The sequence below is a fragment of the Pelodiscus sinensis genome, chromosome 9, assembly GCF_049634645.1.
Source record: "Pelodiscus sinensis isolate JC-2024 chromosome 9, ASM4963464v1, whole genome shotgun sequence".
Lineage (NCBI taxonomy): Eukaryota > Metazoa > Chordata > Testudines > Trionychidae > Pelodiscus > Pelodiscus sinensis.
The window spans coordinates 38889032-38914397 of NC_134719.1; the positions used below are offsets into that span (position 1 = coordinate 38889032).

The 25366-nt window shown below is 40.5% G+C and overlaps 1 protein-coding gene across 1 annotated transcript in view; it reads left to right on the plus strand.

Moving 5' to 3' along the window:
- Positions 1 to 24701, plus strand: part of LOC102446348 (putative ferric-chelate reductase 1) — a 49828-nt gene extending 25127 nt beyond the window's left edge. Inside the window, exons 7-16 of the mRNA XM_075936604.1 lie at positions 1268 to 1369; positions 3334 to 3475; positions 4968 to 5081; positions 7862 to 7974; positions 14351 to 14437; positions 16637 to 16734; positions 20276 to 20334; positions 22703 to 22840; positions 22941 to 22966; positions 23936 to 24701. Of these exons, the coding sequence (XP_075792719.1) occupies positions 1268 to 1369; positions 3334 to 3475; positions 4968 to 5081; positions 7862 to 7974; positions 14351 to 14437; positions 16637 to 16734; positions 20276 to 20334; positions 22703 to 22840; positions 22941 to 22966; positions 23936 to 24025 (969 nt within the window). The 3' untranslated portion in view covers positions 24026 to 24701. The remainder of the gene's footprint in view (positions 1 to 1267; positions 1370 to 3333; positions 3476 to 4967; positions 5082 to 7861; positions 7975 to 14350; positions 14438 to 16636; positions 16735 to 20275; positions 20335 to 22702; positions 22841 to 22940; positions 22967 to 23935) is intronic.
- The last annotated feature ends 665 nt before the right edge of the window (positions 24702 to 25366 follow it).

The window sequence follows — 25366 nt, forward strand, 5'->3', positions numbered from 1 at the left end:
GGAAGTTTTTCCTAATTTCCAACCTAAACTTCCCTTGCTGCAGTTTAAGCCCATTGCTTCTTGTCCTAGTGTTGATCATTCACAAATTCCAAGGACAGAATGGAGCAATCTGATCCTTTATTCTGACCTCCTATATAACATAGGTTACAGACTTTCTTTAAATTAATTCCTCAGTTTTATCATTTAGAAAAAAACTCATCTTGATTTAAAAGATGTCAGCGATGACACTTGGCAAATTGTGCCAGTGGTGATTTAATCTAAAATGTATACTTTATTTCTGGTCTCAATCCCAGACATTGGATTGTGTCAAACTGATAGATCTATAATTACAAGGATTATATGATTAACTCTTTTAAAATACTGTCACAACACCAACTTTCTTCCAGTCTCTGGAACTTCCCAGTGATTCAAGACTGATTGAAAAATAACATTAATGTTCCAGCAAGGTTCTCAGCCAACTCCTTTAAAACTCTTGAATGCAGGTTACCAGGGCATACTGATTTTAAAAATGCCCAATTTTAGTAGCTCATAGACTCATAGACTTTAAGGTCAGAAGGGACCACTATGATCATCTAGTCTGACCCCCTGCACAATGCAGGCCACAAAATCTCACCCTCCCACTCCTGGAATAATCCTGTCACCTATATCTCAGATATTGAAGTCTTCAAATGATGGTTTAAAGACCCCAAGATGCAGCGAATCCTCCAGCAAGTGATCCGTGCCCCATGCTTCAGAGGAAGGCAAAAAACCTCGAGGGCCTCAGCCAATCTACCAAGGAGGAAAATTCCTTCCCAACCCCAAATATGGCGATCAGCTGAACCCTGAGCACGTGGGCAAGACTCACCAGCCAGACACCCAGGAAAAAGTTCTCTATAGTAACTTCTATCATCCCACCATTGGCCTATTTACCACCGTGCTTTAGATTAGAATAGATGCCTTAGACTGAAATGAAAGGTTATGTGTAAGGGAGACTGTTGTTTCAGTGGCTTCATTAGAACCACACTGGAAGAAAGGTGGATGAATGTCACATACTAGACACATGTTCTAACTATTTCCTTCACAAATAACTGAATAGAAGATTATATTTCAGGTCCAAAGGTACTGGACAATATGCCAGTTGTCACTAATCTAAAGGTACTCTCCAATATCTATTGGGTTTTGGTTTATTACAATTATGGTTCTCCTATCAAAGTTTGTGAGAGATTACTCTGTGTAAGAACTGCATGGAGCTTTATTCACTGACATGGGCAAATCTCTGCTTTTTCAGGGGAATGACGACATTTATATTTGTGGTAAGAATGCCACAGGACAAATAGAAGTTCAACATGCCTTTTCAACAGGACAAACTGCTCCCAACATTTTGCCTTTGGTAATTTAATTCCAGGTTACATTGTATGTATGAGTAGAGTAACACTGTTCTCTGTGTTAATCATAGAATCATAGGACTGGAAGGGACCTCGAGAGGTCATCGAGTCCAGCCCCCCGCCCTCAAGGCAGGATCAAGCTCCGTCTACACCATCCCTGACAGATGTCTATCTAACCTGTTCTTAAATATCTCCAGAGAGGGAGATTCCACCACCTCCCTTGGCAATTTATTCCAATATTTGACCACCCTGACAGTTAGGAATTTTTTCCTAATGTCCAATCTAAACCTCCCTTGCTGCACTTTAAGCCCATTACTCCTTGTCCTATCCTCAGAAACCAAGAGGAACAAATTTTCTCCTTCCTCCTCGTGACACCCTTTTAGATATTTGAAAACCGCTATCATGTCCCCCCTTAATCTTCTTTTTTCCAAACTAAACAAGCCCAGTTCATGAAGCCTGACTTCATAGGTCATGTTCTCTAGACCTTTAATCATTCTTGTCACTCTTCTCTGTACCCTTTCAAATTTCTCCACATCTTTCTTGAAATGTGGCACCCAGAACTGGACACAGTACTCCAGCTGAGGCCTAACTAGTGCAGAGTAGAGCGGCAGAATGACTTCACGAGTTTTGCTTACAACACACCTGTTGATACAACCTAGAATCATATTTGCTTTTTTTGCAACAGCATCACACTGTTGACTCATATTCAACTTGTGGTCCACTATGACCCCTAGATCCCTTTCCGCCATGCTCCTTCCTAGACAGTCGCTTCCCATCTTGTATGTATGGAACTGATTGTTCCTTCCTAAGTGGAGCACTTTGCATTTCTCTTTATTAAACCTCATCCTGTTTACCACTGACCATTTCTCTAACTTGCTAAGGTCATTTTGAATTATGTCCCTATCCTCCAAAGAAGTTGCAACCCCACCCAGTTTGGTATCATCTGCAAACTTAATAAGTGTACTCTCTATCCCAATATCTACATCACTGATGAAGATATTGAACCGTACGGGTCCCTTGCGGAACTCCACTTGTTATCCCTTTCCAGCAGGATTTAGCACCGTTAACAACAACTCTCTGACTACGGTTATCCAGCCAATTATGCACCCACCTTATTGTGGCCCTATCTAAGTTATATTTGCCTAGTTTATCAATAAGAATATCATACGAGACCGTATCAAATGCCTTACTAAATTGTAGGTATATGACATCCACCGCTTCTCCCTTATCCACAAGGCACGTTATCCTATCAAAGAAAGCTATCAGATTAGTTTGGCATGACTTGTTCTTCACAAACCCATGCTGGCTATTCCCTATCACTTTATTACCTTCCAAGTGTTTGCATATGATTTCCTTTGCATGCTTTTTATTCCATAGCTGTGTCTGAGTTACAGCATTATCCGTGCTGCATTCCAAACAGAATAAGATCATCAAACTGTGTGCTACGGTATGGAAAGCTAACGGTATAACTTTGCTCTGAATGAAGCTTATTCCTTAAAACTGATTTGGACCATGGACATATTTTCACACACATTATTCTCCTGGCTCGACTCTGAGCTGATATTAGCAAAGACTAATAGCTAAACAAAGACCAAGATAGGCAGAGAAGAAAATAAAATGTGGATTACTCATTGATTTATGCAGTAAAACTTAAACAAGCAATATGCTGCTAAACATTTAACTGGTCAGAAATGTAAGACTAGTCAACAGAATTTTGTTGTTTATGCCTCTTGCAGCTATGTAGGGAAAATAAATTTATAGTCTTGTCTTAATTTTTAAAATGTTGGGGTTTTTTTTGTAATTTATATCACAAAACTCTATAAATAGCTCTTTCCTATTAGCTCATAATAAATTTTGTAACTAGCAATTGCTAGGATAGGTGCTATTTCTGCTAAACAATTTACAAATTCTGTCACTTGTTTAACAAGTGTGATGAATGTTCTAGTAATTACAGATACTCCGATTTCAGGGTGATGTGCAGATCACAATGACTTCCTTTAATAGTGGAAAAATCAGCTGCTCCTTCATTACAAGAAACGCCATATCAACTCAGTTAAAAGCCGCTAGCAGTTTGTACTTCATATTTCTGGCCCATGGACCATCAACAGCTGGTAAGTATTACCTTATCCTGCAAAGTCCAAAAGGAAGAGTAAACAGAGGGTGTGCACAAAAATGCATCCATACACACATGCATGCCCAAATAGACCTGTGGGGAGGGAGACGAGGCACAGAGACCATGCACAGGTAGCTGTCACTTAAAACAGCTCTGAGGCCGCTGTGTTGAGGGCATAACCTGGTATCAGGACAGGATAGAAGTGGGTCATGTAAATATAATTTAAAACTCCTTTTGCACCCATCTACCTGAGTTGTGCTGAATTCAGATGTGGCCTGGCCCAGGATTCCAGCCCCATCATGATTAATGCAGCCTATTAAAACATTGGGGTGAAGGATTGAGGAAAACCTTTGCCACTGTGGGCTAATATATTTGGTGAAGTGATGTGCATCTTGAGGGGAGAGAGAGTGTCTGATTCTAAAGCATATGCTTGTTGTGTGCACTAACTGGTCTGTGTAGATTCTGCTGGTGCACACAAGAAGTTTCCACATGTACTTTATCATAATGCTGTTTGAAACACTACTACATCAAAGTTCCCTAGGGACCTTTCAGAGCACTACATGGGCAAATTAATGCACAACACATTAGTGTGTTCCAGAAATCACACATATAGAATACACATTGCCTCGCTCTTTAGATTCTCCCTAAGATTCAGTTCTGCAAATGAATTGGCCAGCATGGATTCTTTTGCCTTCCTGTTAAATTCCTAATTTTTTTATTAAGATAAAAGATAATTTTATAGTTAAACCCCAAGAAACAATGATAAATTAGGGCAAATGCCATTGCATTTGCAGTAGAAATAGTGGCTCAACGACACCAGAAGATCACTATAAACCTTTATTTGGCCACCCAAATATTAAATCTAAGCCAAAGAAATTTACAAATTTAGGGTTTGATCCTGCAGTCTGTTGAGTGCCTTTGTCTACAGTGGTATTTTCAGGGACTCAGCCCCTCTGAAAACTAAGCCATTTGTTTAGTCTCTCAAATACGGATTTAAGAGCCCAACTTTAGGCATCCACATTTATAAATATTGGTCTAGGTGCTCTACATGCAAAGAACAAAGGATAAAATGTTGAAAAATTCTGATACTATGAGCTACATGTTCTGCAAATGCCAGAAAAGACCATAAGTGTCTGAATAATATTTATTATTCGGAAGTAGCCCATCTGAGTTGAACCCATAGACATGACACCAATTTCTGACTCTCCTCATGTTCTGTGGACAAACGTTCAAATGAAAATCTGAAACATCTAAACATGAATCTAAAACAACAAGCCTCATCTTGGGGGAGCTATCGTAGAAGAGATTCCAAATCAAAACTATTAAGCTGCGGTTGTGCACATTCTTGGTTCCTGCGATATGTCCTCCTGTATTGCGTCAGATACCATATTAACTGATTACTCTTGGCCAGTGAATAATTTGTATATATTTATTATTGATTTATTTTAAAGAGACCAATAGCTTGAATAATGATTGCTTAATGTTTGCAGGACAGATACACATTCATTCTAGGACACCTTTCATCACTCCTCGGAAAGTAAATATTTCAAGCTATGAAGCAGTAGGAGCCACCGATTCTTCACATTCTATTATTAAGGCTCACGGTAAGAATATTTTTAAGAAAGTAACTGGATGAATCAGCTATCCATCCCTTCCTTTTGTTGAAGCAAAAAAAACGCTCCTCTCTGTTTAGGCATCTAACAAACAGCTTTATTAATTAATAAAGCACAGCATGAGCCAAACGTGGTCCCAGCAGAGCCGGGCCCAGTAAAGCTGGCTAATACAATCAATCCTAGTATCTTTATACCCTTAGCCAAACAGTCTGATGTTAGGGCATCCAATTACAGAAATCCTCAATTAAATTTGGAAAAACAAAGCCTTATCAACAAGATGGCAGACAGGTACGAGGGAGTACATCTCCTGCCCCAACCAGCCCAATTAACACATACAAATAGCCTATCCTGTAGGGGGCGACAGAAAGTTCACTCTGGTCTACGTGCTTGAGAGAAAAGCTGAAATGGTTTCTGTTATACAAGATGGCTTCTAGCTAAATATGAAAATGGTTTCTACAGCTTCTAAACTTTTAAAGGGGAAAGTGTTTGTTTTATAGATATGCTCATAATCACATCCTTTCCTATGAAATAAGGCTCCTATTTCTAGTCCTGCAGATTCAGATCATATTGTACTTTAATGTCATTTTTATGTCTAGATAATTGGTGTTAGGCTGAAATTTGCCCATTTTAGAGGAATGGCGGGAAATTCCACATTTGAGGGATGGACATCCAACAGCTTCCATTTTTTAAAGTTTCTCAGGTTGGAATGCTAGAATAAATCCTAGCGTGGATGGAGTACTGAGCTTGGGGAAGGAGATAGGAGAGCGCACTTTATTATATTCTGCAATTCATCATACGATTCTTTAACTTAATAAATGGATATTAATCTCCATCTGTTTTGGGGGGAGGGTGTATACATTGCAAACCACATTCTCTGCAAGTGTAAATTAGCATGGCTTTATGGAAGTCTGTGTATCAATTATGTGAAGGAATTATCTTCGGCAGCTGACACTGTAAAAAGGCTAAATAATAGTAATAAAATTGAGCATGGACTTGCATTTGAAACTTAGAGAAGAGGATTTATATTATACAGTTGATAATCCCCTGTATTTCACAGTGATCTAGAAAACTGGAAAATTGATTTTCTGCCACACAACGGATTATCTTTAATTTTCCAGAACTCATTAATAATCTGATCTTTCCTGTGTGATTTTTCAAAAATAACATAATCATTTTAGTTCCACAAGAAATATTTTGTAATATGGAGTACTGTAGTTACTAATGGGTTTATAATGCTCTCCAGTATGTTTCAAGGAAGATCAATTGCAATCATTAAAGCTAAAAAGATTAATCTTTAACTAAATGATACAGAATAGAAACAGATTTGAGGATTTCTGAAATCCATATATTAGGACATTTGTTTTCTTTGGCTTATGCCCAAAAAAGATTTGAGATTTGGGATTTCTCTGTACAGAATGTCTTCAATGCATTATAAAATGTGTTATAAAACAAATACCTCTTTCCTAGGAATGGCATATTTCTACACATTATCTATATAGTTGAATTGAAACTCAGTAAAATTACATGGTTCTTTCATGATAGTATGCCTGGTCATATTAATCACCTAGATTTTTGTTATTAAATCTTTCTTAATTTTTACAGAGTAATGAAGAGACACATTTTGTGACACTGTCATGTGAAAATTACTGCTCTGTATTTCTATTATAGGAAAGAAGATGGCTAGAAAGGGAGAGGTTTAGAAAAGAAGAGTGTACCAGGGAGAGGAAAGAGATCCCCTCTAGAGAGACTCAGGCTCAGAAACAGAGTTAGAGACAAGAACCGAGAGAGGATGAGAGAGGTTAGAAATGTATAATGACCCAGTAGCTGACTTAACTATGCTTCACTTATACATAAAATACAATTATATACCAAAGTCTATAACTAAAAAAAAAAGTGCATCAATCCTGCAATTTTTTGAGTTCTTGGCATCATCTGTGTGATTTTTTTTCAAAAAAAAAAATCTGCCATTTCTGCTAAGTTTTATACAAGTCTCTAACTTCTAGAGATGACCTGTGTTTCCACCATTGCAAAATAAGCAAGTGCAACCTGAAGAAACTAGAGTTTCTGACCATTTGTAAAGCTTCCTTTTGATCTGCATCTGACCTCCGGTTGTCTATGCAAATATTAGTTCACTCCAAACAGCAATGAGACACTGGTGTGCACTGGCCAACTGCAGTGTAACCGTCACGCCACAGCTTTTTTCATTCTAATTGTTTGTGTAAACAAGCCCTAGTGTGAGAGTTTCAATGTTAAAGGAATATTAATATTTAAAATAAAGTTTGTCCTGTAACACATCTCTAACAGCTTTAATAATTCAGTCATGCTATTGCAAGTGTTCCTTAATAGGGAAGGAGGGAGTCCAGCTGGAAGGCAGGCTGGCTGGCCAACTGGCTAGCTTAATTATTTCAGAAGAAAGAATCTCTTAGGGATCAATCCTGGAAACACCTGACTAGTCTGGTCTCTATCCAATAATGCACTTTAAACACTTGAGGAGTCTCATTGAAGTCAATGGAGTTACCAGCATACTTCTTGTAAAGCACTTTTTGGAGTGCTTTGCTGAATTGTGGCCTGAATACTCAGCATCTTGTAGGATCAAGCTTGAAGTGCAGCATTATTGTTGAGCTAACACAAATATTCTTGTCTGTGTTTTCTGCTTACTTAGTAGTACCTGCAGGTGTGATTTCAATTTTTTTTGTAATTAGAACAAGGTTGGAATTACTGTTTAGAATTTTTGTATATAATCCATTCATTGTCTTTTGTTTTTTCATAAGGGGCCCTGATGTTGATAGCCTGGATGACCACGGGAAGTTTAGGAATGATATTTGCTAAGTATTTGAAGAATGTTATCAACACAACTCTCCTTGGGAAAGATATTTGGTTTCAGGTATGAAAATAAATCGAATAAAAGATATGAATTACTATAGCAGCATCACTGGTAAAACAAAACGACACACTGGGCAAATGAGTGAAAAGAAATAGTTGTTTCTATTTCCTCTTTGATTTTGCTGTGAAAATAGAGAAGCCATTTCTAAACAATAACTGATCAAAGAGAAGTATTTGTGTACACACATTCATAAAATGCATAGGTCATGCCACTTATTAGAGAAAAGCACCTGGATCTTTTATATTCAGTAAATGGTTATGAACAATGACTATATTAACAAAATACAGGGTTGGTAATACTCAAAACAGAGAAAAATAATTCACTACCCTACAAAGACGCTAAATTTGTAGCAAATATTATTCATATGAATAGTATGACCATTTGTAATGTTTGAAGAGAGTATTTAAACAATGTTGAATACTATAGAACATTAGTGTCATGACATTATTTGGGTAAACAATAAGAGAGAAAATGAGATCAATGTGCTTTAGGAAAGGTCAACTCAGGAAATGTCTTGCATGAAAGAAGCTTTATTGAGGGTGCAGGAACAAACCACCCTGATGTGCAAAAAGAATAGCAAATATAGTAAGCAACCAACTTGGCTTGAGAGAGAAATCTTCGGTGAGCTTAAATACAGAAAATAAGTTTATAAGAAGTGGAAATATGGAAAGATGACTAGGGAAAAGTATAAAAATATTGTTCAAGCATGCATAGGTGTGTTCAGGAAGACCAAAGCTCAATTGGAGTTGTAGCTAGCAAGGGCTGTGAAGGGTAACGAGAGGTTTCTACAGATATGATAGCAACAAGAAGGTGACCAGGGAAAAGGAGGCAACCTAGGGTATGTCTAGACTACATGGTCCGTCGATGGAGCCATGTAGATGAGTTTACTAGACATAGGAAAATGAAGTGGCGATTTAAATAATTGCTGCTTCATTTACATCAAAATGGCTGCCACGCTGTGCCAGTCAGCTGTTTGGCAGCACAGCGAGGCACTCTAGATGCACCGCGGTCAACAAGGGAAGCCTTTGTCGACCGCTCCGGTAAACCTCATTTCACAAGGCATAACTAAGCGGTCGACAAAGGCTTCCCTTGTCGACCGCAGCGTGTCCAGACTGCCCTGCTGTGCCGCCAAACAACTGATTGGCACAGCGCGGCGGCGATTTTAATGTAAATGAAGCAGCGATTATTTAAATCGCCGCTTCGTTTTCCTATGTCTAGTAAACTCATCTACATGGCTCTGTTGACGGAGCCATGTAGTCTAGACATACCCCTACTGACTGATGATGTGGAAAAAGCTGAAGCATTCAATGCTTGGTGGTTTTGTTTTTTTTTTTTGCCTCAGTCTTCACAGACAATGTCAGCTCCCAGAATTGTTACACTGGGTAGCAGAGTATGGGGAGGAGGTAAGCAGCCCTCAGTGGTGAGAGAACAGTTTAGAACTATTTAGAAAAGCTGGACATGCACAAGTCCAAAGGGGATGGATCTTATACATCCAAAGATGCTGAGAGAGTTGGCCGATGTGATTGAAGAACCATTGGTCATTATCTTTGCAAAGTCGTTGGCTATTGGGGTGCTCCTGGACAATTGGAAAAAGGCAAATGTAGGGCCCATGCTTTAAAAAGGAGAATCCCCAAAACTACAGGCTGGTCAGCCTCATCTCAATCTCCTGAAAAATCATAGAGCAGGTCCTCAAGGAAACCATTTTGAAGTATTTGGAGCAGAGGAACGTGATCAGGAACAGTCAACATGGATTCACCAAGGGCAAGTCACGCCTAACCAACCTGATTGCCTCAGCAGTTTGTGAATGACACTCATCTAGCAAGAGAGGTAGATACACTAGAGAGTAGGGATGGAGTCCCGAGAGATCTAGACAATTTGGAGGAGTAGGCCAAAAGAAATCTGATAAGGTTCAACAAGGACTTAGAAAGGAAGAATCCTATGCACTGCTACAGGCTGGGGATGACTGGGTAAGCGGCAGTTCTGCAGAAAAGGACTTGGGGATTACAATGGATGAGAAGCTGGATAAGTCACCATGTGCCCTTGTTGCCAAGAAGGCTAACGACATATTGGGCTGCATTAGTAGGAGCATTGCGTGCAGTTTGAGGGAAGTGATTATTCCCTTTTATTTGGCACTGGTGAGGCCTCATCTGGAGTATTGCATCCAATTTGGACCTCCCACTACAGAAAGGACGTGGACTAGTTGGAAAATGTCTAACAGAGGGCTGGGATATGTGATCTGTGAGGAGAGGCTGAGGGAATTGGGTTTATTTAACTGAAGATGAGAACAGTGAGGGGGGAATTTGATAGTAGCTTTCAACTACCTGAACAAGGGTTCCAAAGAGGATGGAGCAAAGCTGTTCTCTGTGGTGGCCGATGACAGAACAAGGGGCAATGGTCTCAAGTTTCAGTGGGGGAGGTCTAAGTTGACTATTAGAAAAAACTATTTCAGGAGAAGGGTGGTGAACCACTGAAATGAGTCACATAGGGAGGTGGTAGAATCTCCATCCTTAGAGGTTTTTAAGGCCAGGCTGCAAAAGAGTCCTAAGTAGGATCATTTAGGTGGGGTCAGTCCTGCTTTGAGCAGATGACTTCCTTAGGGTTGGAAGAGACCTTATCTTCTGTTATTGTAAGTAAAGAATGCCAATTTACCTCACTTGCTGTCAACCTTTTGTAGGGTTTATTCCAGTGTTAGGAAGAGGCATATCAATGGTTTGAGGGGTAGAGCTGGATTACAGTGCACTGGCAGAATATAACTTAGTTGATGTTTCTGTGGCTATAAATTAGAGCATTTTTCCTAGGGAACTATTTTTGCACCCCTGTGTACTCAAGGTCAGAGAAAGTATAAATGGGTAGCTTAGAACCACCTTTTCCTCCCCTTCCTGCAATGGTGACAAACTTGGGTCTAAGAAGTTGTAAAATAATCACTGTTAACTAAAACTTTATTTGAATTTCCACACTATTGCTAAATAAATTAATGAGGGTCATTGTATACACCACTTGACTTGTAATGCCTAGTCACAACCATGGGAATTAAGAACAAGATCTCAATTTATTGCCTTAATTTGGTGGTTACACCACAGCTATTGGCTGTAATTTTTATAAGTTCTTGTTGTATTTCATGTGTCTAAGTTATGGCTATTCACTACTATTCAGTGAAGGGTATTGTTATCAAAAGATTGTCACACAGCTCTATGGAAAGTCTCGCTGAAAATATTCTCCGTGGTGCAATAGACCTTTTCATAGTAAAATTAATGCACAGTGACTGTGCTGGCCTGAGTGTTCAGAGTGATGCATTCATTGGACATAATTCACAAGAAGCTGTTATCCTGGTGAATCTCTTAATACCAGGGATGTTGATCTGACTTTTGGCCACTGAATGTATCTATTTGATGTTCATGGTAGATTCAGATTCTTGAGAGTGGAAGCTTTTATTAAAAATAAGTTAATATTCTGGGATTTTTCAAAGGAGTCTCTGAAATTCCCAGCCCATTCTCTGTGCAGGTGAGAAGGTAATCTTCCCAAAGCAGAACAATCTAGTTCTGTCCTTGTCAGCTAGAAATGGCAGCTAAGACAGGCACGAACTTCCTTCTTTATCTAAATGACATTGATTCTAAAGCTTAACAATAGCACTTAAGGGTCATAGTTTTCAGATGTAACCATGCCATCACATACCCAGTTTGCACATGTACTGAACATGCTTATGATAGAAATTGAGTAATTGCACACCAAAGAGCTCAGTTGTCATCTGGCATAGGTCAAAGTGACTATATCACCCTAAATTTGGGAGCTCTTGCTGTGGACCACTGTTTGATATAATTCAGCCTTCTTTGTACAATGAATTTTACACTCCTGTTCTACATGATATTACTGTATTTTGGAACCACATTTTGCCCCCCCCCCCCTTTTTTTTTTAAAATGGTGCAAATAGAAATAGCTTTATTTTCAAGCAGTTGACATACCCATCTTGAAACCCTGAAGATGTCCTGTGTATTGCTTGGAATACATATGTATGTTGTGGTCTAAACAGGGAGATGAAGATGATAAATTTGAAGACTATATATTCATTAGTTAATGTTTTTGCTAAATAGACTGACTTGCCACAGAACCTGATATGTTAACCAAGGGATATTGTTGTTATATAGTGCTACCACCAGGTGGAGACAGAGACTATATGAAATTTATGAAGAGGACCATAATATCTGAATTGTACTCTATCCCTCCCTGTCTCCCAGCAGCTAACAATCCTCTTCTCACCAGCTGAACAAATCAGTTTGGTTTCTAGGTCTACAGTTTTCAATTTCACCAAGCTTACTTAAAGCAAAATGTTCTAATTTGGGGATAGATTGTATAACTCTTACTCACCCGGAAAAGCACCAATCCAAATGCTCCCAGTGACTTTGTCATAAGTGAGCACAAAACATTGGGCTGTTGGTAACTAAAATTAGATACTTAGGCAAAATGCAGGACAATGTAGCACTTTAAAGACTAACAAGATAGTTTATTAGATGATGAGCTTTCGTGGGCCAGACCCACTTCCTCAGATCAAATAGTGGAAGAAAATAGTCACAACCATATATACCAAAGGATACAATTAAAAAAATGAACACATATGAAAAGGACAAATCACATTTCAGAACAGGAGGAGGATTCGGGGGGGGGGGGGGAGGAAGGAAGGTAAGTGTCTGTGAATTGATGATATTAGAGGTGGGGAGAGTGGGAAGTCTGTGAGCTAATGGTATTGGAGGTGATAATTGGGGAAGCTATCTTGGTAATGGGTAAGATAGTTTGCGTATTTGTTCATTCCTTCCCGGAGAGTGTCGAATTTTAACATGAATGACAGTTCAGAGGATTCTCTTTCAAGTGCAGATGTAAAAGGTCTTTGTAGCAGAATGCAAGTGATTAAGTCATTGAGAGAGTGTCCTTTCTGGTTAAAATGGCAAGAAACTGGTTTTTCTTTGTGATCTTGTCTGATATCTGTTTTGTGGGCATTAATCCTTTGCGAAGTGTCTGAGATGTTTGTCCAATGTACATAGCAGACGGACACTTTCGGCACATGATAGCATAAATTATATTTCTGGATGCGCAGGAATATGTGTTCTTGATCTTATAACTCACTTGGTTAGGTCCAATAATGGTATCAGCAGAATGAATATGTGGACAAAGCTGGCAACGGGGTTTGTTGCAAGGGAAGGTACCAGGGTTGGTATTAGTGTAGTATGTCCTGTGGTTGTTGGTAAGAATCATCTTGAGGTTAGGTGGTTGTCTATAGGAGACTATGGGTCTGTCTCCCAGAGCCTCTTGGAGTATGGTATCCTGTTCCAGTATAGGCTGTAATTTATTGATAATGTGTTGGACAGGTTTAAGTTGGGGGTTGTAGGTGATGACAAGTGGTGTTCTATTGTTGATTTTCTTGGGTCTGTCTTGAAGTAGATGGTTTCTAGGTATTCGTCTGGCTCTTTCAATTTGCTTTTTTATTTCTCTGGGTGGGTAGTTGAGGTTTATAAATGCTTGGTAGAGATCCTGAAGCTTCTGGTCTCTGTCAGTGGGATTAGAGCAGATGCGGTTGTATCGAAGGGCTTGGCTATAGACGATGGATCGTGTGGTGTGTTCTGGATGGGAGCTGGAAGCATGTGGGTAACCGTATGAGTCGGTGGGTTTTCTGTAGAGAGTGCTGTCTAATTTTCCATTGTTGATTTGTACTGTGGTGTCCAGGAAGTGGATCTCTCGTGTAGAATGGTCCAGGCTGAGGTTGATGGTGGGGTGTAGGTTGTTGAAATCTCTGTGGAATATCTCCAGTGTTTCTTGGCCATGCGTCCAGATCATAAAGATGTCATCGATGTACCATAGGTAGAGAAGGGATGAAAGAGGACGGGTGTTGCTATGTTTACTTCCTCCTCAGAGGCAAAATTCTCTCCTTTTGCTTTATATAAATCTCTGAAATTATTAATTAACTATATATAAGCCTTTGGTTTAATAAGAAGTATGGTAATTATAGCTATTTTTATAGTTTGGGATAGGCTGATAAATTTGAGAATTCCATTTCTGCTGATTAATCATATGACTTGCTGTATGGTAGAGTTTTCTAAAAGTTCAAATATTTACAGTAAAAGAGTTAATTCATTGACTGCAGATAGACATTTTGCAAACTATTTATAAAAAAGTTAGTTGGCAAACACTAACCAATGTTTTCTAGTGGTGTCATTAAAAAAATGAAAGAAATTCTGTTTGGACAATACACACACACTTGTGAAGCGGCATGAGTTAACTGATAATCAAAGATAAAAATAGAATAATTTGTACTGTTTCAGCAAAACAACAAACATATTAACATATGCTATGGATGAGTTTCAGTAACCTGTCATTTGTTTTTACTTAGATTCATTTGTTTCTGATGGTGATAACTGTTGCAGAAACAATAGCTGCTTTTGTGCTGGCCTTTGTAGAAGAAATGGGATGGAACAGTGTAAGTTTTACCTAATTTCTTCCCACCAACTTTCCAGGTTAACACATGAAAGAAAATTTTTCCTTTTCATCTTGGTGCCTCCAAATTTAAATACAGAACAGAGTATTTCACTAAAGACCTTCCAGTTTATAACCCGCTGCTGTTCGATTTTTATGCCCTTTTGCATAGTTTAAGAAAATTGTTCATATGCAATATAATTTCTCTTGTCGTGTCATTCCACATTTTGGCAGGTGTTTAGTCAAGATGGCCCTTGTGGTGCCTTCTAAACCTGGGATTCCATCATTCGTTTTGTTTATTTCTTGCCATTATGATATACTGGATAGTTGATGAAGTGATTTCTTTACCTCTTCTGTCTTCAGCGTTTCACCTCTTGTCTTTCCTTGTTTGTTTCACATCTCTAAGATATACAGGCCTCTTTCCTAAGTTTCCTCTAAACTGTGTTGCTGTGCAGCACCCTATTAAGGCCCATGCAGGGGCTATGGGCTTCAGTGAGGAGAGGAACCACTGCACATCAGCCCCTGTGTGGAGCTGCTGTGGCTGGGGGAGAGGCACCAACCCAGACTACCCTTAACATACCAAGGCCATGGAAGGCATGTCTAGACTGCAGGGGTTTTTTGGTATCCCAGAAGAACCCCACCGCATCCAGGGAATGTGTTTGCTCTTCCGCTTTTTTATGCAGAAGAGCAGATGCGTTCTTTTGGGAAGCCCTGCATACCTCGTTCTATGAGGAATATGGGCTCCTCCGAAAGAGGCTTTTTCACCATTTGGCCCTATCTAGACGGGGCCAAATGGCAGAAAAATCTCTTCCGGAAAAGCAATTGGAAAAAGCTACGCAAATTGCGGAGCACAATTTGTGTAGCTTTTTCCGATAAAAGGCTATAGTCTAGACATAGCTGAAGTGGTGCCTCTCTCCAGACAGGCATTGCTGGATCTGTTGCAGCCATGGAGAGGCGCTTCTCACCTGGCTCTGAACTTCTGCAGTGAGAGCATTCCCATCTGGAACACTCACTCCTCGCCACACACACACACCTATCCCTAGCCTCCTCCCACTCTCCAAATCCTCCATGCCTGGCCCCAGGCCAGAACTTGTACTCTGAGCCAGTACCTTTAACTCCTTGATACCAACCCTCTGCTCCAGCCCTGAGTCCTCTCCCACACTCTTAACTCCTCAGCTCATCCCTGCCACACACTGTCCATCTACAGAATGAATTTTGTGACGTGCACCAATATGGAAGTGATGTCACACATCACCTCATAATAGGGCACAATGGACATAAAAAATTAGAGGGAGCACTGCTTCTTTCCCTAGTATGCAAAGCTGCCTATCCTATTTCTGTCAGAGATGAGCCTGAATCAGAAGTTCAGAGCCAAACCCTCTGAATCTCTGAAACTCTTGGAAAGTTTTTCACTGAACATCCTGTCTATGATGGGGCTATCTACGTAGTCATCCTGAATCAGAGTTTCTCCCAACCTTGAGAAGCTTTAGATCTGGATTCAAGCTTGTGCAATTCCTGCTGCAATTACAGGTCCTGATCCTGCAATAGTAATACTTCACTCCTTACTCTGGAGCAGTGGCAATGGGGCTGCCTGTGAAAGTGAGCTGTGCACTCACTGGTGGCTTTACAGGATCAGGCCATATAGCTAGTGACCAAACTCCCTGTCTATGATGCCTCTCCTATTTCACTGTGTAACATACTGTAACATTATATTCTTACTTTTTCCTCTCAAAACACAAGTTTTTCCTTTAACAAAAAATGCTGCTCAAAATAACCAGAATTAGCTAAATTTGGAGGAAAGGGATTAGGATAAGAGGTTCTGATTGGTGTTCTGGTAAGTATTGTTCTTACTTACATTTCCAGTCTGCTTTGTTTCCCTATCTTGGTGGGAGAGAGTGGAACCTATTTCAAAACTTTACATAATGTGGAGCTAAAACTATAGATTTCTGCAGGAAATAAACATTAATTGCTATGCACTGGCCTTTTGATGGATTTACAGTGAAATTTAAGGGCCAGATTCTACTTACAGGTGGACCAGAATAACCTTGGAGTGACTTCTTTGACTTCAGTGTAGTCAGTCCAAGTTTGCTCTGGTATAATTGAGAGCATGATTGGGCCCTTCACTGTCAAGAAACATTGTTAAATGCAGCAGCTAAGAAACCAAATCCCAAACGTCAATGCTGTGCGCTGTTCTCTTCCACAGGATACAAGCGACCATGGTATCATCGGATGCATTGTCATGATTCTTTCCTTCTTTCAACCAGTGATAGCTTGCTTCCGGCCTTCTCCTGAAAGTAAGAGGTATGTACACGTAAGTGCTTCAACAGAATGGACGTTTAAACTTGGGTTGTTTATCAAAAAAAGTACACGCTTGTTATATTGTGGATCAGTCAAGCCGGAGGGAAAATTGTAGGATTTTTGAAGCCAAATCCATAGGTGGTGATATGCTGGAAGTTAGTTGGGGTAAAGAATTGTGCAACAGCAGGAGAAAACAGACCTTTGAATACAGCTGCTCACTTCACATAGGGCTTCTTTGCAACAAAATAGAAAGAAGGATAGTTGCTATGGCTTCCACCCACTTTTAAAGGGTTTCGTCTCTGCTACCATGAGGCAGGCTGGACCGCTCACTTTGGTATCCTTTGCCTTGTCCTTCCCCCACCCTCCCATTGAGACTGCAAACCCAGTCTGCCTAGGCCGAGCAAACTGGGCACCTGCAGCCCAGGGTGCAGTAGGCAAGGGACCAATGCAAAGGGCTAGGGCTTTGGCTTCTCCTTACTAGCCATGGCTGGACTCTGATCCCCGTGCACTGGACCAGCAGGCTTCTCCCCAACCCCTCCCTCACTTGCTCCTCGGCTGGCTGGCTGAGAGCTCCAGATTCTGGCCCTGCCTCCCCAGCCCTAGGGACAGGGAGCCCCGAGTGTCAGAGCTAGTCACTGGTTGTACAGCAGCCCAGCTCAATGCTGCCCAGAGTGGGGCTCCTTCCTGTATCCTGCCTGCCTGCGCTGTTCAGTCTCTGGGACTAGGAGGAGCAAAACTTGAGGGTTGCCAACTTCCACATCATAAATCAGCATCCACATTTAAGACATTTAATAATGCAAAATACAAGCTGATCCTGTCTCAAACAAGACCAAAAGAAGCCACTCCCTAACAAAACCCTGACTCTCTGTGTGACTAGATCCCTGGCATGCAGTCTGGGCCTGCTGTGCATCCCTGAACTTGCTCCCTTTGCTCCTACTTGTCCCTTCTTGCCTCTTGCCCCCATCACCCCTGCTTACCCTGACAAAGATGCAACAAGTTACAAGCCAAACCCACAACAAGCAATCACCCTGGGTCCCACACTTTGAGGGGCTCCATGGGACCCAAGGTTGCCCACAGGATTAGTAGAGGGCCTGGTGCTAGCAGCAGGGGTAAGCACGCACACCCCCACGCTCACTGGGAGGGGAAAGCAAAGTGATGCAATCCCAGCCTGCTGTGCCCTCCAACCCCCAGCTCTCCACTGTGTTGCTCGGGGAAGGGAGTTTAGAGCAATGAGTGGGACCACCCTCTGCACTCACTGGTGAAGAGAAGCAGAACTTCGTGGCTGGAAGCTGGGGGAGCAGGCCAGGCTGAGGCTGGGTCACTCTGCTTCCTGCTGCCAGTGAGTGTGGGAGGGGGCCACCCCTGCTACCAGCATCCAATGCCCCACTAGTCCATCAGGCCGCATCACTCGGGAGAAGGGATGGCGGGGTGATGGGCAGAGCAAGAGTGGGGGCCTAGGGAAAGGGGTGGAGTAGGGCAGTGTTGGGGAGGGCTTAGGATAAGTTGTCCCTGGGCCTCTTGCTAGGAATGGGGATGAGTCACGGGATGAGATGGTCACGTGGCTGGTGCCTCCCTTGTGTTCCTCTCCAGCAGTCGCCTCTGAGTGCACTCGCTGTCTCTCACACTTCCCTAGTATACACAGACACACCATAGACCTGTGTATGTTAGGAGTGCGGGTGGAGCTCTAGGACTCTGCAGGCAGGGATGGTGGCTGTGTTCCCTTGATACACTGACTTCAATGGAGTGTAGGATCACCCATTTAATAATGCTGCGTAGGGCCCCAGAAAGCTTTAGGATGGCTCTGACCCTGTCTATGCTGGATGACTAAATGTAGAACTAGTGAAACGATTCTATCACAAGAGTCAATGAGTGCTAGTTGAGCAATTGAAAGGAGAAGGGATTTTTGCTATGTGTGTTAAACTTTTATTGTTTGGTTTTGAGAACACTTACAGAACTCAATGACTAATTCTCTGTTCTGGAGAAAGAATGACTGTTATAGCTGCAACCACTAAACCCTTTCCATAGAAAGCCTGGAGGTCTTCCAGCAAACGTGGAGACCAGAGATGGTAAACAAACAAAACACACACACAAAAACCCTAAAAGCCAAGCAGTGGAAACAAATTCTAATCTACTCTTACCATTTTTTTCTACATTAACACAAAGAAAAAGGAAACCAGCCCAATTAATAAACTCTTCTCCTGCTCTCCCGTAGTTTGTTCGGTGTCAGTAAGATATTTCCCCAATTTGAGGATGAAATCTCTTTTTGCCTCCTTCTCTGGTGCATGCAGTTTGTCCTAGTCTGTGTATCTTTCTGCTCCTCCATGACCACTTGTTTATCAATACTTGGAGAACCTCTATGCTGTCACCCGTGTGACCAGAGTCTCAGTCTGAGCAGGGGATTACTGTGGGTCTGACTCTCCCTCATCCTACAACAACAAAACCCATAAGCCCCTATTACTACTGCTGTGGCCTCTCACTAGACCAGGGAGAGTACTGTGACAAGCTGGTGTTCATCCAACCTCTGCAGATTTAACAGGCGCTATACCATGACTGATGATTGCTTCTACATGTTAGAAAAGCAGCTTTCCCAAGATTCTGCAGTCATCGTTTTAAGCATGCTAAAGAGTGGTAGCTGAAGTAGTCATCAGTGTATCTACCTGTCTCTGGATACAAGATCATATTAGTTTTCGTTTAGACCAAAGAGCTCTCTAAGCCCTCAGTTTTAGGATCTGCAACAACTTATTTGATATCCATAAAAGATTTTGATTCATATGTTGATTGGCTCTTTTCCACCCCCTGAAACCACATATTGGAATAGTAACTCAGATTCATCTTGTATTTCCACTTACAAAAAATTAACATCTCACTTCACTGCATTAGTTCTCTTCCAATCCACTCTTGCTAACACCCATTTCCACTACAAGTGAATCCGAATCAGAATTCCACAGTCAGGTGTCCTTGAAATTTGGGGAGTGTTAATTTTTTTTTATTCACTTAAGAGAACAATGGAGTCTTCAGAAGTTTTAGGGTCACAATAAGTAGTGCATGATTTATCAGACTCTGAACATTGTCTACAAGAATTATAATTTGAAATTGGATTGTAAAAGACAAATGGAGAATTTCTGGAAGGTAGAGCAAGAGAGAGTGAGAATGTCTTGGAGGGTGAGAAGGCCAGCAGGAGGAAAGTGCAAAAAGTAGGAGAAGGCAAGAGGATCTTGAAAAAGCTACTTTTTGTGTACAGCACAAGCATTCAGTAACTAACTGCAAATCAGAAGTGCTTTTTGCTGTTCTCTATAGGAAAATCCTTCCTATGAGATCCATCTACCATTTCTGCCCTGGTTTTCACATGCAAAATAATGTAATGATATCATATACCCTTAAGAACTACAGTGTTTCCCTGAGAGGTTTATCATCTCGTAGGAGTTTTGAAAAATTAGTCTGGCATATTATTCACTGTACAGTCTGTTTTTCATTGTGAAGTAAAATTCTACTATATCACACCACTTTAACATAAAAGTACACATCTTTTCTATTATACCAACAGGAGATTTATTTTTAACTGGTTTCATGCTCTAAATGCTCTCGTCATAAAGGTCCTGGCTGGTAAGTTGATGTTTGAATGTTTATATAATAAACTTATAACAACTACAGATGCTCCTTGGGAGTGCCCACATATTCAAGCCAGAATTGTTGAACTGGGTTTACTACTTCATTTTTAATATTATATTCATCTTATTGATCAGTTTTGTTGGAGAGGCAGGAGTCTGGTATAGAATAGAACTGAGAATCAGGATTAAGACTTGCTAAGAAAATGTCATCAAAATGGAGTCTGACAGAAAAATGTTTTTTGATTAAACTACTTCTTTTGTGAAAAGTGTCTGCTTCCCACAGAAAATTTTTCATTGAAATACTTTGAAAATGTTTCAGTTGCAGCTAAGAACTTTTAATTCAATTAAGAAATGCTACTGCTGTTCGCATGAGAGTTACAGATTCCATTTTCCTCTTTCAGGGTGTGTCTAGACTACATGGCTCCGTCGACGGAGCCATGTAGATGAGGCAGGACGACAAAGGGAAATGAAGCGGCGATTTAAATAATCACCGCTTCATTTACATCAAAATGGCCGCAGCGCTGTGCTGATCAGCTGTTTGTCAGCACAGCGTGGCAGTCTAGACAGGGATCGGCTGACCCCAGAACCCTTTGTTGTCAGATCCTTTATGCCTCGTAAAATGACAAAGGGTTCTGGGGTCGGCAAATCCCCGTTTAGACTGCCGCGCTGTGCCAACAAACAGTTGATCGGCACAGCGTGACGGCCATTTTGATGTAAATGAAGTGGTGACTGTTTAAATCACCACTTCATTTCCCTTTGTCATCCTGCCTCATCTTGGGAAGCCATGTAGTCTAGACACACCTGCAGAGAGGTTCCCAAACTTGACCACAGCCATGGGACCCCAATGATGCACCAAAATTAGAGGTCTTGGTATATCATGGGAGATGCTGTCTGACCAAGGAATCCTGTGTCTAGCGAAGAGAATGGGGACATGAAGAACTTAACAACTCACAACTTCAGTGAGGTTTGCGGTTCCAAATTAAAACTATTGTGGTTTTCAAGCAATTTTCATTTTCTCACAACAGGTCAAAACTATTGGTGAAAAATGTAAATGAAAACAATTTTTTTCATTTACATTGAAATTTTCCACAGGAGGAAAAAAAATGTTGTCCATTAGTAAGGATTCCTGCATTTTATTCCCAGCTCTCCCATCACTTTGCTATATTACTTTGAGCAAGTGTCTTCATTTCTGTCTTCAGTTGCTCCATTACAAATTGCTTAAACTATTACAGAGTCTGATTCAGAGTCCAAAGCCTTTACTTAACAAGTATTTAAATTTAATTAATATTAATAGGTCTTCTGATGTAAAGTGCAATAATAATGAAAATATGATTATTATTACTGTAATTATGACTTATAATTAATGTGGGTTCTCTTGTAATTTAAAATTAATTCTTAGCATTCTCTGTTATTTGCCTTGATTATATTTTGAATGTATAACAATGCACTGATTCACAGCAAAATGTAAGGAAACTGTAACACCTTAAACATTTTAGAACATAAATTGGAAGTGTTTTGCCAAATATCGCATTGGCATGAAACTGGTTCTGCTTCCCAAGCCAGCCAGCCTTTGTTTTCTGCTGACATCAGCAATGCTGCTGGCACCGTATCCAAACTGCCAAGGCAAAAGTGCCAAGTTGGCCCACCAGCCAGCTCTGTTGCTCATGTTCCCAGATGGGGACTGCAGGTATTGCTGCTACCACTGCTGGTGTTGCTATTCCTGGCCTACTGAAAAAGAAGAAAGGTGGGGAAGAAGAGAACAAAACCCTAACCGGTCTGCTGTCCAGCCCTGATTCAGGAAAACACTTTGCTAAAGACCAACCCTATTCAGGACCTGTTCTTAACTTGGAAGGCTTGATTGGGACTTAAACATGTGCTTAAAATTAAGTTTGTACTTAAGTGCTTTACTAAATCAAGGATCTAATGAGGAAGAAATTCTCATTAGCTCCTCCTTCTTCCAAGTGTAGTGCCTTGTCATTTAGACCCCATCTGTGGCATTCACTTACCCACCACTCCTCACCAGTCTTCATCGATCAAGGCACTGAGGTTAAGAGCTAACTCTCTGTTTTCATCTTGACTGATGGACAGGAAATTAGAAGTGGGGGGCAGGAGTTTCTATAGCTGGAGCTGTACCACATTCATACATTCGTAGAAAGGGCACAGAGTGGGATCTATAAAATACACCAACTAGTGGGTTATATCACCATTGTTAATTCTGCGTTCCAAACAACTGGTATTTGCAGATCAAACAATCACCCTTAAAAAAATTGAAAATGTTGGAAAATGTTAAAATTGTGAATGGAATCTAGAATGGTTGATGGTATTATATTAAGTGCATGTTGCTTTGTTTTGTTGCTCTTTAGTTGCTGCCATATTTCTGGGACTGCAGTTATTTGACACCTCTCCCAGCCTGTGGATGGTCAAAACTATGGGAGGATTTGTAGGATGGGAGGCATTAGCGTACATAATGCTTGATGCAAATGCTTGGTTGAAAAAGAAAGGTAAATGTCAGCAACAGTTCATATGGAGAATTATTTTTTTCTTTTAGCAAAGGCAAGAAGTAAAATGAAGACTCATAATTTTCTTGGTTATATTTTTCAGAGAAATATGAAGATCCACCTAATAAGGTAATGTTGATGTAACATATTTTAAAACATAAAATGTAAATGATTTATTTTTCATACTGCTGAAAATATACCTTGCAGCACTTTGGAATGTGATTTTTGTCAGACTTCTTGAGTTAACTGAAATGAATCTGAGTCAGCACTCAATGGGAAACCACCACACACAAAATCTAGGGTGCTGCAGGAAGATCAATTAATAGATTCTTTTAAGAACTATATTATGATTATATCAGGCCCTTAGTGCATATTTTAGAAAAACCTCCAGTCATGATTTAAAAACGTCTTCAAGTGAAGTAGAATTCTTCGCATTATGTGGTAAGTTGTTCCATTGATTAATTACAATCACTGTTACAAATGTGTACCATACTCTCAATCTCTCTTTAAACTTCAGCCATTGGATCTTGTAAAACCTTGTCCACTAAACTAAAGAGTGCTCTACTATCAGAAATCTTCTCCCCAAATAGGTACTTATAGACTGCTATCAGGTCATCCCTTAACTTTTTCTTTGGGATAAATTTTCAATTAGTGGCAGTGAAGTGACGTTGAATAAGTGACAGTGTTGAGAGATGGGGACTATTGCTGGAGGTGCTCTTTTTCAGGAGAGGGAAACTGATGTGATCCCAAAACATCCCATGAGACTTTTTTCAAGTATACAGTTCCTAACACAGCACCCTGGTTAAATTCTAATTTGCATATTTGTAGTCTGGTTACCTGTACTTAAAACCCTCATGCATTGTTAATTAGACACACAGCTTCCACCCTTCACTCTTTCTCCAGTCTTCTTCAGAGTGACTCCTTTTCTAAATTTTAAAGAGTATTGCACTTACATCAATTCTATTTAACTATCAACTTGTGAAAAACTGGTACAGCTTTCAAAACCTTTGTTATGTACTTGTTAGTAAAACTGATGTTCAAATAGAATTTAATTTGATATTTTCTTTGAATAACTTTTAATATTTTTCTCCTTTCTAGATAAAAAATGAAATTATTATATTTTTAATATATACATGTGGAAACCTGGCATTTGTAATAGCACTGCTTGTGGGAATTGGAAAATCCTAAAATTGACAGGATTTATCTTGGAAAAATGAAGATTATTCCTATCTTGAGATTCTTCTAGAACAAATACAAAGAAACAATGAACATTGAATACAAGTTTTAGCAAGCTTTTAATTTTGTTTGTTTATAAATAGTATTTTAGGTTCTCTAATTGACACATTTTCTACACAATAATGCAAAATAAATTTTATAGTGAGATTCTATTAGCTAGTTATTGGAGATGTTCTACACGTTATAGCAGATAATTATTTCCAACATGGGAAAAGTAAGAAGGCAATATATAAATGCCAGGTGTTTATAGTTGTTTCATATGACACTCCTTTCTAAACTTTGTTAATGTTTCCATCTTTAACAAGAAAAGATTTCTTTGTGCAAAGAAAGTTGAGGACCTGATTTTCATGAGACTAATTTATGCTCCAATTCTTGCACCGAGAACTTCACAGGCAAATTTCTGTGCCCACCTGGGGTCCTGTTGACCTCAGGATTTCAGTAAAGCTCAGTGCAGGCTCATAGATCCATCTACAACAGGGGTGGGCAACATACTGTCTGTGGGCTAGATCCAGCTCACCAAGCCACCTGATCTGGCCTTGGGAGCCTCAGCCAGGCTCCCTGCCTGCCCACTCCCACACTCTTGTCTTCACACATTGTCCCTGCCCCTAGTACAATCTCAAAGCTCCCATTGGCCAGTTTCACACATTGTCCCTGCCCCTAGTACAATCTCAAAGCTCCCATTGGCCAGTTTCACACATTGTCCCTGCCCCTAGTACAATCTCAAAGCTCCCATTGGCCAGTTTCTGGCCAAAGTACCACACAAAGTACCTCTCCAGCCTTGCTGTGTTCAAAGCCACACATGGTGCCTGCAGCCGTCATGGAAGGAAGGGACCCTGGCTGAGGAACCTGCTGGGCTGTTGGCTGGGAGCACCCAAGTAAGCACCTCCTGGCCAACCTCCATCCCAGACCCCGCACTTCCTCCATTGATATAATAGAAAAGTGTGATCCTTGACCACTTACCAAATTCTTGGAGTGGTCACCTCCCTTAAAAAAATTGTTGTGCACTCCTGATCTACAAGGTTGTCAGTGAAGATCAGGGCCATGGAGTGCGTCTACCCTGAATCTGGAAAGTGTAATTCCAGCTCAAGAAGATATGCCTGTGCTCTCACTGATCAAACTATCCCTCAAATAACAGTGTAGCTATGGTAGCACAAGCGTCAGGACAAGCTAGCTACCCCAAATGCATATATATGGCTTGGCGAGAATTATATGTGGGGGAGCTAGCCCATGCTGTCCTCATGCCATGATACCCTACATTTTATAGCAGCTGCTTAATCAGAGCTAAGGTATCTA